The sequence below is a fragment of the Parambassis ranga genome, chromosome 16 (assembly GCF_900634625.1).
Source record: "Parambassis ranga chromosome 16, fParRan2.1, whole genome shotgun sequence".
In the NCBI taxonomy this organism is placed as follows: Eukaryota; Metazoa; Chordata; class Actinopteri; family Ambassidae; genus Parambassis; species Parambassis ranga.
The window spans coordinates 5,712,945-5,727,680 of NC_041036.1; the positions used below are offsets into that span (position 1 = coordinate 5,712,945).

At 42.9% G+C, this 14,736-nt stretch overlaps 1 protein-coding gene across 18 annotated transcripts in view; it reads left to right on the top strand.

The window, feature by feature from the left end:
- Positions 1–14,736, top strand: part of LOC114448072 (plectin-like) — a 97,572-nt gene that overhangs the window by 34,672 nt on the left and 48,164 nt on the right. For 3 of the 18 annotated variants that reach the window (XM_028424727.1, XM_028424731.1, XM_028424730.1), the window contains exons 1-2: positions 9,929–10,052; positions 10,202–13,800. The exons of 10 other annotated variants lie outside the window; for them this stretch is intronic. In XM_028424727.1, coding sequence (XP_028280528.1) covers positions 10,236–13,800 — 3,565 coding nt within the window. In that variant the 5' untranslated portion in view covers positions 9,929–10,052; positions 10,202–10,235. Of the gene's footprint in view, positions 1–4,943; positions 5,011–9,928; positions 10,053–10,161; positions 13,801–14,736 lie in introns of those variants that run through there. 5 more of the 18 variants (XM_028424734.1, XM_028424729.1, XM_028424732.1 and 2 more) reach the window with 3 other exon arrangements.

Here is a 14,736-nt window from a genome sequence, read left to right on the forward strand (position 1 = left end):
CTCTGGATCCTGTATGCAGTTTGTCAGTACAAATGCATATACTGTGTAGTTGCTGTGTAATATCCAGTTAATATTATATTGTATTAAATGCACCATTATAATGTGCATTTGTGTACATAGTAACATAGTCCCTTCTGCCTCACCTTTATTTGTACAGCTTTGTTGTCCTTGTGGCTAAATCAGTCATTGCGTCGGTGATCAATGAGAAAGCTAGATTCAAATTTCTTATGTGCAAATACACAAATTATTATTCAGATTTAGTCCTCTTGCAGCTGGTTTAAGTGTAGAATTTTTTTTTTCTAGCATTTGATCTTGATATTTTATGAATCAGCTATTTGTAAAATTTTAATCTGCACATATTATAAAGATCTTATAACAGCATCTAATGTCCGAGTAGTAATTCTCAGTATTCCTCTTAAACTTGCTTTTGCTGTGTCTCTCCAGTAGATGGTGGTATTAGCCTGGTAACATGAATAAAAAGTGGTGCTGATAATTAGTGGGTCTGCTTCCTGAATGTCCTCCTTCTTTTGTGCCACAGTCGCTTCTGAGAAGATAAAAAGTGTGATGACATGGTTCAACTCAACCAGAATGTTCCAGCATGTGGAGAATAATTCAACCTGTTTGTTTTAAGTCTTTGCAAGTGTCAGAGGCCATATTCACACTGTTAATGCAAAAAGCATGACTAACATTTTCTTTAAAAGCTTAACTAAAATGTGTAGCAGAGATGTAGTGGAACATAGTTCTATATTTACACATTATTATGTTATGTAACAATGCCGTGTCTCTGTTTGTCTTGCAGGTGAGTGGCCCTTCTCTTCTTCTGTGGGACGGATCTTCTGAAGCTCTCATCCAATAAGTACTCTGATTCAATTACTCCAACAACACACTGGAAAATGAGCTGTAACATTAAGTAGTAGGAAAATGGCTGTCCATTACATTCAAGTTTTCTACTGTGCTTGATACATGCACATATCTTATGAGCTTAGTGGAACTCAGTGCATCAAAAATGTTTACACCCCATTAGAGGGAGGGACTCCTGGATGTAGTCTGGCCCCTGTAATGGAGAAGGTCACTTCATCGCTTCACTTTGCTGCGTTATAGTAGCAGCTTAAGGCGTGTCGTGGAAGGGAATGGCCGGTTTGCAGGCTTGTCTCAAAGCGAAAGTTCTCCACCTTATGCTCAGAAGTCGTGATGAAAAGAATGTGTGGTTGTGTGATTGAATGTATGGGTGGGGGCAAACAATGCTGGTTCTGTCAGTCTGAACTTTACTCATAAAACAAAAATTCCAAGAACGTTTGTGTGTGTGTGTGTCTGTGTTGGTCAGCTGGTGTCAAGACCACCACACATCAGTGGTTTGTTTCTGGTAATGTTTGGGTAAGGTGTAAGATTGTAATCTTACTGTGTTTGAGTATCATCCATTGTGAAATGGTTCATATTTCTTGACCTGAGGGCGAGCGACTGCTGTTCATACCGAACATGAAAGGCCTGGCATTTTTACAAAGTGAGGTAGAGGTTTGTTAAAGGTGATGCGGCTGCTTTGTGCTTCTCTTTAAAGGACAGGTTCATTTGATACTCAGTACGTAATTCCCCCCGCAGCACTGTTCAAGTGAGCTGCTCAAATTTGGCTTATAGTTTTAAATCAGTGTACAATGCTGAGTATAAAAACATTTAGCAATACATTAACTGAATGATTAATAACCATTGTGTGGTTTTGTTGCAAAGGCTCTACCATGGGAGCAACATGCATAAACACGGAGCTGGGCATTTACCTGGAAGTCTTGGCTAACTACACCCTCAAAGAACAAAACTCTACTTTTCTCTGCCAATAGCTGTAAATGGTTTCACTGCATTGTTCACTGTTGAGCCAGCTTCTCCTCGCTGGTGTTTATTACACTTTAGGGAAGGAAAGCTTGCCCATTGTTCAGGCTATTATACTGTCTTTAAAGGCGGGAGTTTTAGGTGTAGATGTCATTGTGAAAAAAACAGGATGTGGAGCCAATCCCGTCATGCTGATAAGAACAACCAAAGAGGAAAGTAAAATGGTATCTCCTGCAGGAATGAGGACACATGAACATGTGGGTGGGGTTGTGACCCAGTTCGTGAACGGTCTCTTCAAAAAGATTGGCTTAATAAATACATAATGGTGTAAGCCAAATGTGACTATTGAGCTTTAGTGTAGGTGTTTATTATTAGTTCCACTGAAGTGAAGATCACCTGATATTTGACTAATCCAGCAGCTGGGTGTGGTGCATTGTTGCACTGCGGAGAGAGAATGTTCTGTGAAAAACCAGAACCCTGTGGGCTTAATTGGAACTAGATATGACTCTACCTGCACACTGTTAAGGCACAGTGCATTGTTTGTGATATAGGTGCTCAACTATGAGAGTTTTTGCACAATTTTGCATGAGTGGGCATGTTGGGTGCGTTTTTACTCCTGACCTGTACTAGGCTGTCATAAATCATCACAACCAGAGCATTCCTGAGGTTGATGCTGATAGTATATTGTACTGAAAAACAAGACATGAAAGACATGTCAAGCCTTGTCAGAGACTGGCTTTACATTCAACAGGATCTCACACATAAACGAGTGAGGCAGTGGGCTATAAAGTTGTGTTGGGTTAAGACAGAATGTGCTACAGAAGGGTGCATAGCTCCTATAAACACTGGTTGTTTTATCACCTTGAAAAGTGTAAGACTGCTGACGTTTTCTTGGGGAGGACGGGCTGTCGTACCTGTCTGATATGCTGCAGGGGCTGTTCTCTTTGCACTGGAATGACAAGATTTCAGGAAGTAAAGTTTGACTTTTCATTATGAAACCAAAACTTCATAAAGGGGATAGACACTTGCATATCTTTTCTTTGCAGGGTGAACATGTCACCCCCGCTGTCACTTCTGTTGTAATTCTTTCCTACATTAAAAAGTTACAAGAGCCCCCTTGTGGGTGGCTCAGCTCAGTGAAAGTCAGTTTGTTACAGTGATAATAATGATGGTGAGTCACTGCTGTCTGTCACTGGATTGTGGCAGAAAGAGCTCTTTCTTTGCTCGGTCACAAACACACCAAGTGAGTTTACTGCAGGTCTTTTCTTCTGTGAAACGAGCAGCTCATGCAGCCATTTATTTCTCTCCACTCTGCGAACAGAAAGAATGCAACTGATTCATTCTCCCCAGATGGAACGGGGTTTTATGGGGGTGTGCACAATAAATCACCTTACTGTGTGTCTGTAAGGGAGCGTGCACACTGTGTGTGTATGTGTGAGCAGCCACCTGTATTGTGTTTGCCTGTATTTTTATTAGATGCTGATCGTCAGGATGCCTGTCTATAAATAAAGCTCAGCGTCTTCAGGTTACAATGCAAATCTGCACATTATGAAAGTCAGGAAGGCCAGAGTCCGGATCCTGTGTCAGGATTTGTTGTTTGATAGCCGGTTGCCCATGGCAGCAGAACCAACAGCAAGCCCATGTTCCTGGGACCTCAGCCGTGGACAGCACATGGTATTTGCCTAACCTGTGGGCTGCGTTGCTACAGCAACCAAAGTCCTGCATGGCCACTCCTATATGTGGTTTGCAGACGCTGACTCATAGATGAAATATTCACCAGTTTTTTTCTTTCCCCTTTTGATTTCAAAAATGTGACTTTGATGCATTGTGTGATACATGTCTTCATATTCACTTGTTCCTCTTTTGTCGCCTTTTTTGTGTGATGAATGAGCATGCTTGCCTGTAGCTGTGTTTCTGAGTGGCACAAACAACCTGGTGCCTGCTAGCTGGCACTGCCAGACCCACCACTCCCTACAGCCATTTTATACCCTCCTCACTTACCAGTGTGGAGCTCCATTTTGTGAGGAGCTTTTTCAATGACTGATCTGTATTATTATTTTGATTTATTTCAGGACTTTTTTTTTCAAGTTTTTAGTTACACCATAATTAGCCTATGATGTTAGTTAGGACAATATGGCTCTGTGTGTTCTTAGTGCTTTTATTTTGGTAAGCCTTATCAGAGTGTAGTATATAAAAGAGACTTTTTTAAATTTAAATTAGCTTCATTGTTTCAATTTTGTTAGATTAGAGTCACTCACTGTTGTTGAAAATCCTTGTTCATGTTTTGAAAGGATCCGAGCCCACATACTAGTCCAAATAAAGTGCTGCACTGTCTTCCTGTTCAGCTCAGGCTTGTACCCTTCAGGGTCAATGGCAATCATTGAAACCAAGCCAGAGCTGATAAAAACAACATCTGTCCATGGTTGCACCAGGCAGTTGTTTTACATGTTCTTAGATGATTTGCATTGGATCTCTGCATAGTTGGACCACTTCTGCTTCTCTGATTCCAGTTCTAAGATTCATTCACTGCTTTTCAACAGCTAACAAAAGGCTTAATTGCTGCCCATAGAACAAAGATTAAGTATGCGGGAGATAAACTCAGGCTACCTTGGCGATGCTTTTTGCAGACTGGCTTTTAGTTCTTTGTTTCGTGTCTCAGTTTAGTTAGTTTTCTTGTCCTTCTATTCATCTGAATGTCTAGGGCTGTAGTTTGCCTGTTTCTTGGACAAGGCACTCTGTGTGTATCTCTCAGTTAGCTGCGAATGGAATAAAGTGTGGGCGACTTCAGATGTATGGGACATAGGGCAGAGTATCCGGGGCAGCAGAGAGGATGTGTCCAGCCTGGCAAGGCCCGTCAGATTTATGGTGTAGATGTTCCCCTGCATTTATGGGACAGAGATGAAAAGATCCTCTTGTTCGTTTTTCCCACAAACACCCTCCCTACCCAGAAAGTACCCCTCCACTCTCATTCCTTCTGTTTTTTAGCCCCATCTTGCATGCCATGTTGATCTGCCGGACGGGCAGTGGGTTTCACAAGGCTGAAAAGAAGGAGTAGTTCTGTGTTTCTGAAAGCAGAAAGAAGGTGTTGTGCTTTGGTGCAGACGCTGAGGCCTTTGTATAATATGTCAGATCAAAGCTACATGGAGAGAGGAGATCCCCTCGGAGATCGGTTCTGGCTCAGCCCGAAAAAAGGTAAGTGCTGCAATACAGAACTAGAAACTGAAGTGAGGGGCAGTGACTAAGCGATTCTCTACATTGGACAGATTAAAGCTTATGTCACAAAGAGGTGTGGCCACATGCAGGCAACAAGTCATTTTTGAATATTGGTATCTGAGGAGTTAATTTATTTTGGAGTCATCTTGTGCAACACTTAAACCATTCTTGCACATAAATGGTGCAATACATCTCCTGCATGCTGAGTCTGAGCCCTGGCTGCCATTTAGCTGAGCTGGCATACGACCTTTGCAGGAGGAAAAAAAAAAAGAGCATAGAAAAGCTGGTTCAAATTTTCTATCCAGATCTTACGGCTGGAACTTGTTTACAGCACAAAGCATTTTTGTAGTCACTGGCTGTTTCCAGAATTGAAAACCAAAGCCTGATTTCTATTACTTTTGTGTCACAATAGCAAGAAACACACTGTGCTTTGTGTGAAATATTCTCCAGGAGGAAATAGTAACTCCTATGCAAAGTGCTGGATGATAGATTCAGAATGTTAAAGTGCTGTAAAGTTATGTCTTCTGCATCAATTATGGAGATTATGGAGAACAGACGGTCACATTGCTGCTTCTGCTTTCAGTCCATCCCCATTTACCCCCTCATGGGTGGGCTGCTGTCCAAGTCTGTGAAGCTGCACAGGGCATTGTAAGGTTGGACACATGACAGACAGCCTGTTAGAGACACTGTAAGTAAGAATGAAAGTTTGGCAAAGTTTTTGGGGACTCCCACTTATTTTTGGTTGGCGAAGGGAGGCATGATCTGTGACTTCATTTCTTTCCACTCTGGAAAAGGAGAGGTCTGCGTGATCCTTGACATGTAGAGTTAAGAACCAAAGCAAGGCTTGTCACTTTTACCCCTATAACTCACATCTCTTTATGGATTTTTCCATGTGCACATATTGGTAGCGCAAAAAGCCAGGAGGTGGATTTTCATACTCTTCTCTTCTACTTATAATGTCAGCAGAGTTTATATAGATGGCTTACACCCCCCCCCCATCACAGTTAGTCAAACATTATAAAAAAATAATAATAACAGTAAACCAAATGTGGTCTTACTTCAGTTTATAACAACTTATATAACTCCTGAGATATTTATGAGTCCAGAAACGTTTAGGTTGGCAAATCTGCAAGAACAGTTCTCATAGTGTCATTAAGGCTTTGAGAACATTACTTATGTATTGTTCTTAACCCACTGAAGCGCCTTCTTTTTTACCATAACTTGCTCCTTGTTTTTATCTTACTTGCCTAAGAGCAGTTTATTATTTGTTTTTCCAGCAGAGTGAGGAATGCCAAAAACACCTCTTTCTCTCTCTCTCTTTCCATTCTCACTGGTTTCTTACACAGTGTCCTTCTTTGTCTGCAGACATTCTGTGGTTTACACAGCTTACAGTTCAGTTTACAAAACACGCAGGGTTTGGGGTTTTTCTTCTAGCTGGCCCCCAAACTACATATGGTCTCTCTGGCTGTGTCTTGCAAACACATCTCTCTTTTTGTCATCTGTAGTTAACCCCACAAGATATTCGCAATTACTCTCAGAGCAACCAGGGCCCGACATGGGTCAATCCTCGAAGCTTCACCGTTCTTGGGTTTCAAAGGCTACTGCTTTGCCTTTTTGAGGACTGATTGTCACTGTTGTTCATGCTGTGTAAGGATATGAGTCAAGGTTATTGTGAGGGTTATATAAGGGTAAGATTAAGGCTTCATATGCGGTAAGCCTTTTGCAATATCCACATCCAGAAGATATATATAGTACTCTATATATAATAACTTTCCTTAGACCACACAGTGCATAACACCATCTGTCTTTAGACACTGGACAAGTATGTTTAAATAAAATGTGGGAAAAAAAAGAAAAATGTAATGAAAAATATAATATCTCTGAAAGACCTGGCTTGAATACAATATGTATTCAATTATTGCTGATATTTTTCATTCTAAAATGCATTTTTTTTATTGCTCTATAGTCAAATGTATTGAATTACTTTACAATTTTGGCAGATGATCATCTGATTAGTCAGTTTACTAATAGCCCTAACCTCCATATAAAGCCGCTGTTTTATATGCAATATTCTGACTATAGCAGGTTCCTGGGTTGGGGCACAGCTGTCTCTGGATATAGGGCTCCTCAAATAAAAATAGGCTTATCAGCCAGATAAAAAAAGGAGCTCTCATGCATTGCAGAGTTATGTGTCACAACTCCAGTAGTGCAAGTCATGATTTGAGGTAGACTAAGGGCAAGACTATTCTTTGTGCGTACCCGTCATTTTAACATGCTCACACAGTTGTAGTTTTGAGTTCACTTATGCTTCTTGAAATGTCAGAACATATATCGCTGGGTAAGAAAGGCCCTGCTGACCTTTGCTTTCTCTGGAAGTGGTTGGAGTGGCTTGGATCTGATATCAGGTTGGAGGGCACGCGTGTAGCACCAACAGACTTCCAAGCAGAGGGCCTTTACTTTGGGCCATTCGCCAGCCTCCATCAGCTGGTGGTGACAAGTCTATTCTGGGACTTGTAGAGGTTTGAAACATTACAGCAGAAGCAGACTCCTATCCAAGAAACCATTCAAATACTCTTCCCAAAAGTTGTATTGTGTCTTTATCAGTTTCAGTCAATTGCATCATCCCTTCATCTGTGGCTGGCCAGCTGCTATAATTTCTGTTTATAGTCTGAATTAATAAATTTGTAGTCACTCCCCCCTTCAGGCCATTAGGTTGCTACACAGGAATTGCAACTTCCACATATCTTTTTTGGGGTGGGTGTTACCTTTCGAAGTGAGTATATTTATGTGGATCACTGAAGGGACTGGGCTTGAAGCCAGCATAAGGGCCTCTGTCAGAGGCACTTTGTGCATAAACAGTGCGTAAATGAAATCGCACTGATATGGGGCCCGGAGAGTAGGGCACCCTGCACGGTGACACCAATTACCCCAAATGAGAAGGCTCAAATGTTGCATTGATGTGTGTGTTACTATAGATCTCTTGTGAATGACCTCTGAACTGTGGAATAGACCAGATTGCTTAATTAGTGACATGCTTCAGGCTGAGCTCAGATGGCTTAAATGTAGGTTTCACACAGGCTCTGCTTCAGGCAGTCATTTCATTCATGTGCATGCAGCACTTGAGGTAACAAAACATGACAGGGATGTTTTAGAAGTTATCTGCTATAGGTGCAGTACATACAAGGCCTAGGGCATTGCCTCCTACTCTGACAAGATAGAACTGTGTTAACTGTGGGAACAGTAGTAATGGATTTTTTTGCCTGTGGTCATATTAATATTTGTGCTTAAGCACAGTGTGTACAACCTGGATAATTTTTTATTTTTTTCTGATTGCTTGTGAAAGTTTGACAGTGTGCTAACAGTTTCATATAACAGTGTCTTTGCTAATAGTGGTCTGATAAATGACAGTGTAGTCCAGCTGTCCAGGACAGCAGATTTATGGCCCGTTTCTCCACTGCAGCTCTGAAAGCGGATATGTGGCTCACTTAGAACTGGCTTACTTCATTTGACTGTTGCCATGGAAAATAAAATAAGAAACATTTTGGATGTGTAATAGTGTGTGTGGTTTCAAACAGCAGTGGGAATGCATCATGTCTCCTCTGCCTATTCCCTTCCACTATAATTTCGCAACTACATCACCATGTTTGAGTGCATCACCGTGTGCTTACTCACTTTCACAGTATCCCTGTCTTTTTAATGGGATGAGTGAACATGTGCTTCTAACAGGCAATTGGCAGCTTTCTCTTCAGTTTGGCTATCTCACCGCAGTGGCCACAAGAGGACACTTTCTCTGACACTTAAGAGACGAACAGGAGACAGATGTACAGTAGAGGGGAGTGATCTAGGGATAGAAATCTGATATCCTGTTCCTGGGAGTGCTGAAAAGGGTAGCTATAATGCACAGTTCTTTATATAGTTGAGCAAGACTGACTCTTGTTTCCCAGCTAGAAGACCTAATGTTAGCTATCTGTGTGTCAACTTTAGGGTACTTTACAACCTGTTGCATCACTTTAATGAGCTGCAGTTGGACCACTATAGCACCCTTGTCTTGGTGACTTAGAGACACTCAAAACAAACACTGAATAGAATAGAATGCAACTTAATAATAGTTCACTTAGAATAAATTAGAACTGTATCACACTTCATGTGTGAGCAAATGTCTTTTCATATCCTCTCTATATAAAACTTCCCCGAACGTTTCCACCTTTTAAGGTTCACCAAACTACATCATGGTCTCTCTTGGATGTCAGCAGCCTTTATACTTTGAAAGTCTGTGTGACATGAGATCTGAATACCACGCCTTGTGTGTAGAGTAGAAGTCCTTCAGTGATACATGATCATAAAATGTGTAAAACTATCTACATAACCTACATGGATCCCGGCTTGTCGCCGCAGGGAAGGATAGATGTATGCCAAGCGGTCGTCTCTCTTTCTTATAACTAATCTGTGTTTAGAACAGCCCATTCATTAAACCAGTGTGTATATGACACACCAGAGGGTGTGTGTCAGCCACTCTTAGTGTGTGTTTATAAGTGAGAATGTGTGTGTGTATATTATAAGGGAGGCGTGTGCTTTCGTGTGTGGGCGGGTGCCTCTGTAAAAGTCACAGAGCTACAGAACATGTGCTCTCTCACATAGGTGTGTTGCAGCATTCATTTTGACTCTTTCTATATTTCGGTCAGTTTATTACAGACATTCTTTTTTTCATTCTGCTTTCTGAGGTACTATTTACTTAAGTGAGAATGTTTTTCCATGACAGTTTTTTCCTATGAAAAAATAGAGAGAAGGTAGGAGGAGCCCGACTGAGAAGTGTGCCTCACTCTCTCTCTCTCTCTCTCTCTCTTTCACACACACACACACACACGCTGCCTCTCTTCCATTCTGTCACTGCCATCTCGGCAGAACGGAGACTGTTCATTCCCAGCCACCTTAAACGTAAGTTGGACTGCACACTTTTCATAGAGGAATATTCCTTTTCGGCACGACAACCCAAGAATCAGCAAGAACAAGAGGAAGAGACAGTAAGAATAAAAAAACAACAAATTGTTCTTGGATTTTTTTTTTTTTAATTGAGTTGAGAATCACATGACAGCCGGTTTTACCACTGGATTCTTTTACACAGCAAGACGTGTGTTACTGATTTGTGTTTGTTTGGTGTTGTGCATTTTAGTTTTACTTTGAGGAAGTTGCTGACATAAGACACAATGGTTGCTGGAATGCTGATGCCCCTGCAGGACCTAAGGGCCATCTATGAGGTCCTGTTTCGAGATGGGGTCATGGTGGCTAAGAAGGACAAGAGGCCACAGATCAAGCACCCTGAAGTACAAGGTGTAAGGAATCTACAAGTTATCCGTGCCATGATGTCACTTAAGTCCAGGGGCTATGTGACGGAAACATTTGCATGGAGACATTTCTACTGGTACCTGACCAATGATGGTATTGTTTACCTGCGTGACTACCTCCGCCTGCCCGCTGAGATTGTTCCTGCTTCCCTGCAACGGATTAGAAAACCAGCCGCCACTCTGGCCATTGCCCACCGGGCTGCACGGGTCCAATCTGTAGAAGGTCCTACGTCTTATGTTCCCAAACCGGGACGCAGGGTAGAAGGCGAGAGCCAAGAAGCTGACCGTCAAAGCTACCGCCATAAAACAGCTGGTGCTAGAGAAAGAGAGAATTACTCTGATATGACCCCCAGGTTTAGGGGTCGTCCACTGACTGCAGAACCAGTCAGGCAAAAAGCATCATGGGAAGTGGAGAATCAGGCACAGCGCCCTTTCAGGAAGGGCACCAGTGAAGTGATGATGATGGAGGAAAACAGGATGAAAAGAGAGGTTGGTCAGGACCCTGGTATGAGCTATGTGAAGACAACAACATCATCTCGTGAGATGAGAGTTTTAGAGGTCAAGAAGGAGAAGGTACCAAGTTCTGTTTCTGTTCAGACAGCAGCTTTAAAACAGGATGTGTCACAGTCCACTCTGACACCCTCTAAAACAGCCCTACCATTCAATGTGCCCACTGTTGCTGCTGCTGAGGCTGCAGGTGCTCAAACATCCAAGATTCCAGTGGAACCCTCTACTCCCAAAACAAAGGAAAGAAAGAAGAAAGAGAAACCTATGTCTGACATTGAAAAAGCTTCAGTTGAGACTACAGAAGAGAAACTGAAAAAGATGATTGTGGAGCCTATTAAATCTGTAGAAGTCAATGCTACAGCAAATGAGAAAGCAAAGTCCAAACCGCTTACAGCAACAGTGTCTGCTCAGGAATCCTCCAAAGATCTTACTGATACTGATACTGCCACGGCAAACACTGTCATGACAAAACCTGTTAATAAGGATGTGAAGGAAGAGAAAAGAACGAAGGTGATTGTGCAACCAGTTGAGGCTGCAGAAGTCAATGCTAGAGTTAAAACAGCAAGTGAGACAGTAGCACCTAAACCTGTTTCTGCCACAATGTATGCTCAGGAAACCTCCAAAGCTCCCTCTGACACTGTCATTACCAGTGCTGTCAACACGCAATCTGCGAACAAAGATGTCAAAGAAGAGAAGGCAAGAAAGGTGAATGCAGAGCCGGTTAAATCTGAGGTCACAAAAATAGCTGGCATACATGTGCAATCTGAAGCAGTCACTATCATGGAGTTGGCTCAGGAAACCTCAAAGGTCGTCACTTCCACCGCTGCTCCTGTCATCACAAAACCTGTTAATAAAGAAGGGAAGCTTAAGAGGGAAAAGCTTAATGAGGAATCGGTTAAACCTGCAGAAGTGAAGGCCCAGTGTGCAGCTGAATCTAAAATAGATCAGGATAAAGAGGAGCAAACTACCAAACTGAAATCTCATGGCACCACAAGCAAACCAGAGGGGTCCAAACCAAAAGGGACCAATAAAGCAGAAGAAATTACAAAAGCTGAAGTGACTCAGGAACCTGTTCATGCTAAAGTAACTTCAGAGAACCTCTCAGCACACCAGAAAACTGATGAGGTGCCCGTAACAGTTACTGAGTCCAAAACACTTGAAGTGAAAACGACTGTTATTACTACAACTGTCTTAGCCCCTCTGTCCAGCGAAGAAGCACAGCCTGTCACAGGGACATTGGCAGTAAAGACTACAACAAAAAATGAAAAGGTACAGCAGGAAGATGCCCCTAAAGTTATGGTACTGGACCCCACTATAGTGCGAGAAGAATCTGGTTTATCTCAGCCTGCCCATGATGTCATCACAGAGGTGGTCAAAGACACCAAACAAGTGGCTGAGGGGAGCTCAAAATCAAAAAGGAAGAAAAAGAAACCATTAGTTACCAATGCAGAGGAAGCAGCTGACTCAAGGAAGGAGAAGGAAAAATCCCTGGAGGAGGTGTCAGAGAATACAACACCAGTTATTACCTCAGAGCCTTTAACTCTAGCTTCAGGCAAAAAGACAGTAGAGCAAGAGAGCAGGGAGCAAATAAAAGAAGTCTCAAAACAAACTAATGGGAAGCCAAAGGAGGTGGTGCTTAAAGAAACTATCACCATTTCAGAAGCATCATTACCATTAGTTCAGATCCCTGCAGTGCCCCTGGTGGATACACAAGTAAAAGAGAAGGTTGATGAAAGCAATGTTAGCCAGATCACACAGGGAGCACTATGCCCCAAGGGCGAGTTAAATGCTGCACTGCTCCAAATAGAGCCTATGAAATCTGAGGAAATGAATGTCACTAAAGTGGAAACAGTGACAGTGCAGAAAAGAAGTGGAATGGAAATCATGCAGCCTACCCCTAAACCTGACGAGAAAACCCCTGCACTACAGTCAGAATCTCAGAAGTCTACACCTGAGACTAAATCCTTAGTAAGTGCAGAGAAATCTACAGAAATCGCTTCAAAGGGAAAAAAGAAAGGGAAGGGGAAAAAGCAGGCTAAAGAACCAGAATCACAGGCTGTAAACACAAAGTCTGAAGCAGAAGTTTTGCCATCCATTGACATGACATCATTGCCTAAGGCCACAGTTAAAGAGAGCCCTGTCACGACCTCTGATCTAACAAAAATGAATATTTCTCCAAAGATGTCTCCTGAAAGAATGTGCAGTAAGGAAGTCAGGCAGGCAGCAGCTGTGCTCTCTGAGGCCCCAGCAGACAAAGGAGAGGTGGAGCCAGCACTGCTCCCTGCAGAAAAAATCAAGCGGGAGGTTCCGAAACCAGAAACATCCTCCACTGCAAGGGAAGCAGCCGGAGAATTAGCGTCAGCAGCGCTAGCAGTTACAGCACAGGCAGCTGTAACTCAGACACAGGCCAGCCCCCTCTCCAGGCAAGAGGAGCCACCCAAAGTTGCACAACATTCGGCCACTCAGGCAGCAGAGTGCAGCACAGAGGAAAAGCTCTCTGTTTCTCAGGCCTTGAAGCAGGAGGGAGAGAAGAAGAGGGACTTGAGGGAGGACACACCCTCTGCCACTGCCACACCCGCGGCCCAGGCTGACCAGCCTCACCTGGAGGACACATCTGAGTCCACAAGAACTGACACTGACGACACCATCATGAAGAGGAAAATTGTAGTAGTAGAAGAGATAGTTGAGGTGAAGCAGCTTATTAAACCTGATGAAAGTGGGGAGCAGTCACCTCCTCCGCCTGTGCCACCTGAGGTGGAAGGAGAGGAACTGGACCTGGATGTTCTGGAAGAAATCGCTATAGAGCGGGCGCTGTTGTCAGGGGTAGCAGCTGTTGGCGTGCAGGGAGCATCACCTGAGGCAGACTGGGACCACTCACTTGAGGAGCCAGAGGAGAAGACATGGCCTAACTTCGTTGAAGGTTTGAATCTGTGCCAGTTCACCTGCTTCCTGTCTTGCACTAATCTCTCTGACCATGTGATGCAAGTACTGTTTCCACCTTTGTAGGTTTCCACCTTTCCTTGTAGTGTGGGAGGTCTTAGGTGGGGTGTTTCATGACGGCTCTATTGTTGCTTTTCACCATCATGCTCTGACAGTATATTCATACTCTGCCAATCTGTAATTGTCTCTTGAGTTATCTTCTAAAGTATTATTTGGGGCGATTTGATTACAGTTTATGGCTTTAAGTTAGAGACTGCAGAGGCAGTAAGGTGGTGAAAAGGGGCCACTGAGATGTGGCTGTGATTTAATTATCTGTGTGTTAAAATAGATGAAGTAACATTAACACTGTTGCAACTGTAGTGGTCATGGCACTGCCAGATTTCACACAGGCATTATATTCCTCTTTCATCAAGGTAAATATAGCAACTGTGCCAACTAAAACTTTACCTGTTTACATGTACCAGTAGCAAATCCCATTCTACTAAACAATTTAAAACAGTTTTGTGTAGGGGAACTCCTGTTGTGTTGCATCATAAATTAAGTTATGCCCTTTTTTTTGAGAGAGAAAAGCAGTGATCTCTTCAGCCATCTCTGAGTGTTTGCCAATGAGATTTTGCAGACCTGTAGTCATTCCAAGGTGGGGCTGTTTGCTCAGATTCAGCCTCGCCTGTTCCCAACAGACACAGTTGTGCGTGAGTTAAGGCCAGGCTGACTAAGAGAGAGGGAGGTGTGGTGCTTCTGGGAGCATTTCTTCTCTCTCTTTGCTCCAGTAAGGCTGTGTTCTTGGCACTGGGTTATGCTCTGTAGTTTTTTTTCTTAGTTCTCTTTTCAACCTTGTCTTGTATGAGAGATAAGCGTGCCCCCTCCCTTACAAACTGTTAAGTAATGTTGTGGGTAGGATTTGTGAGTTATATTG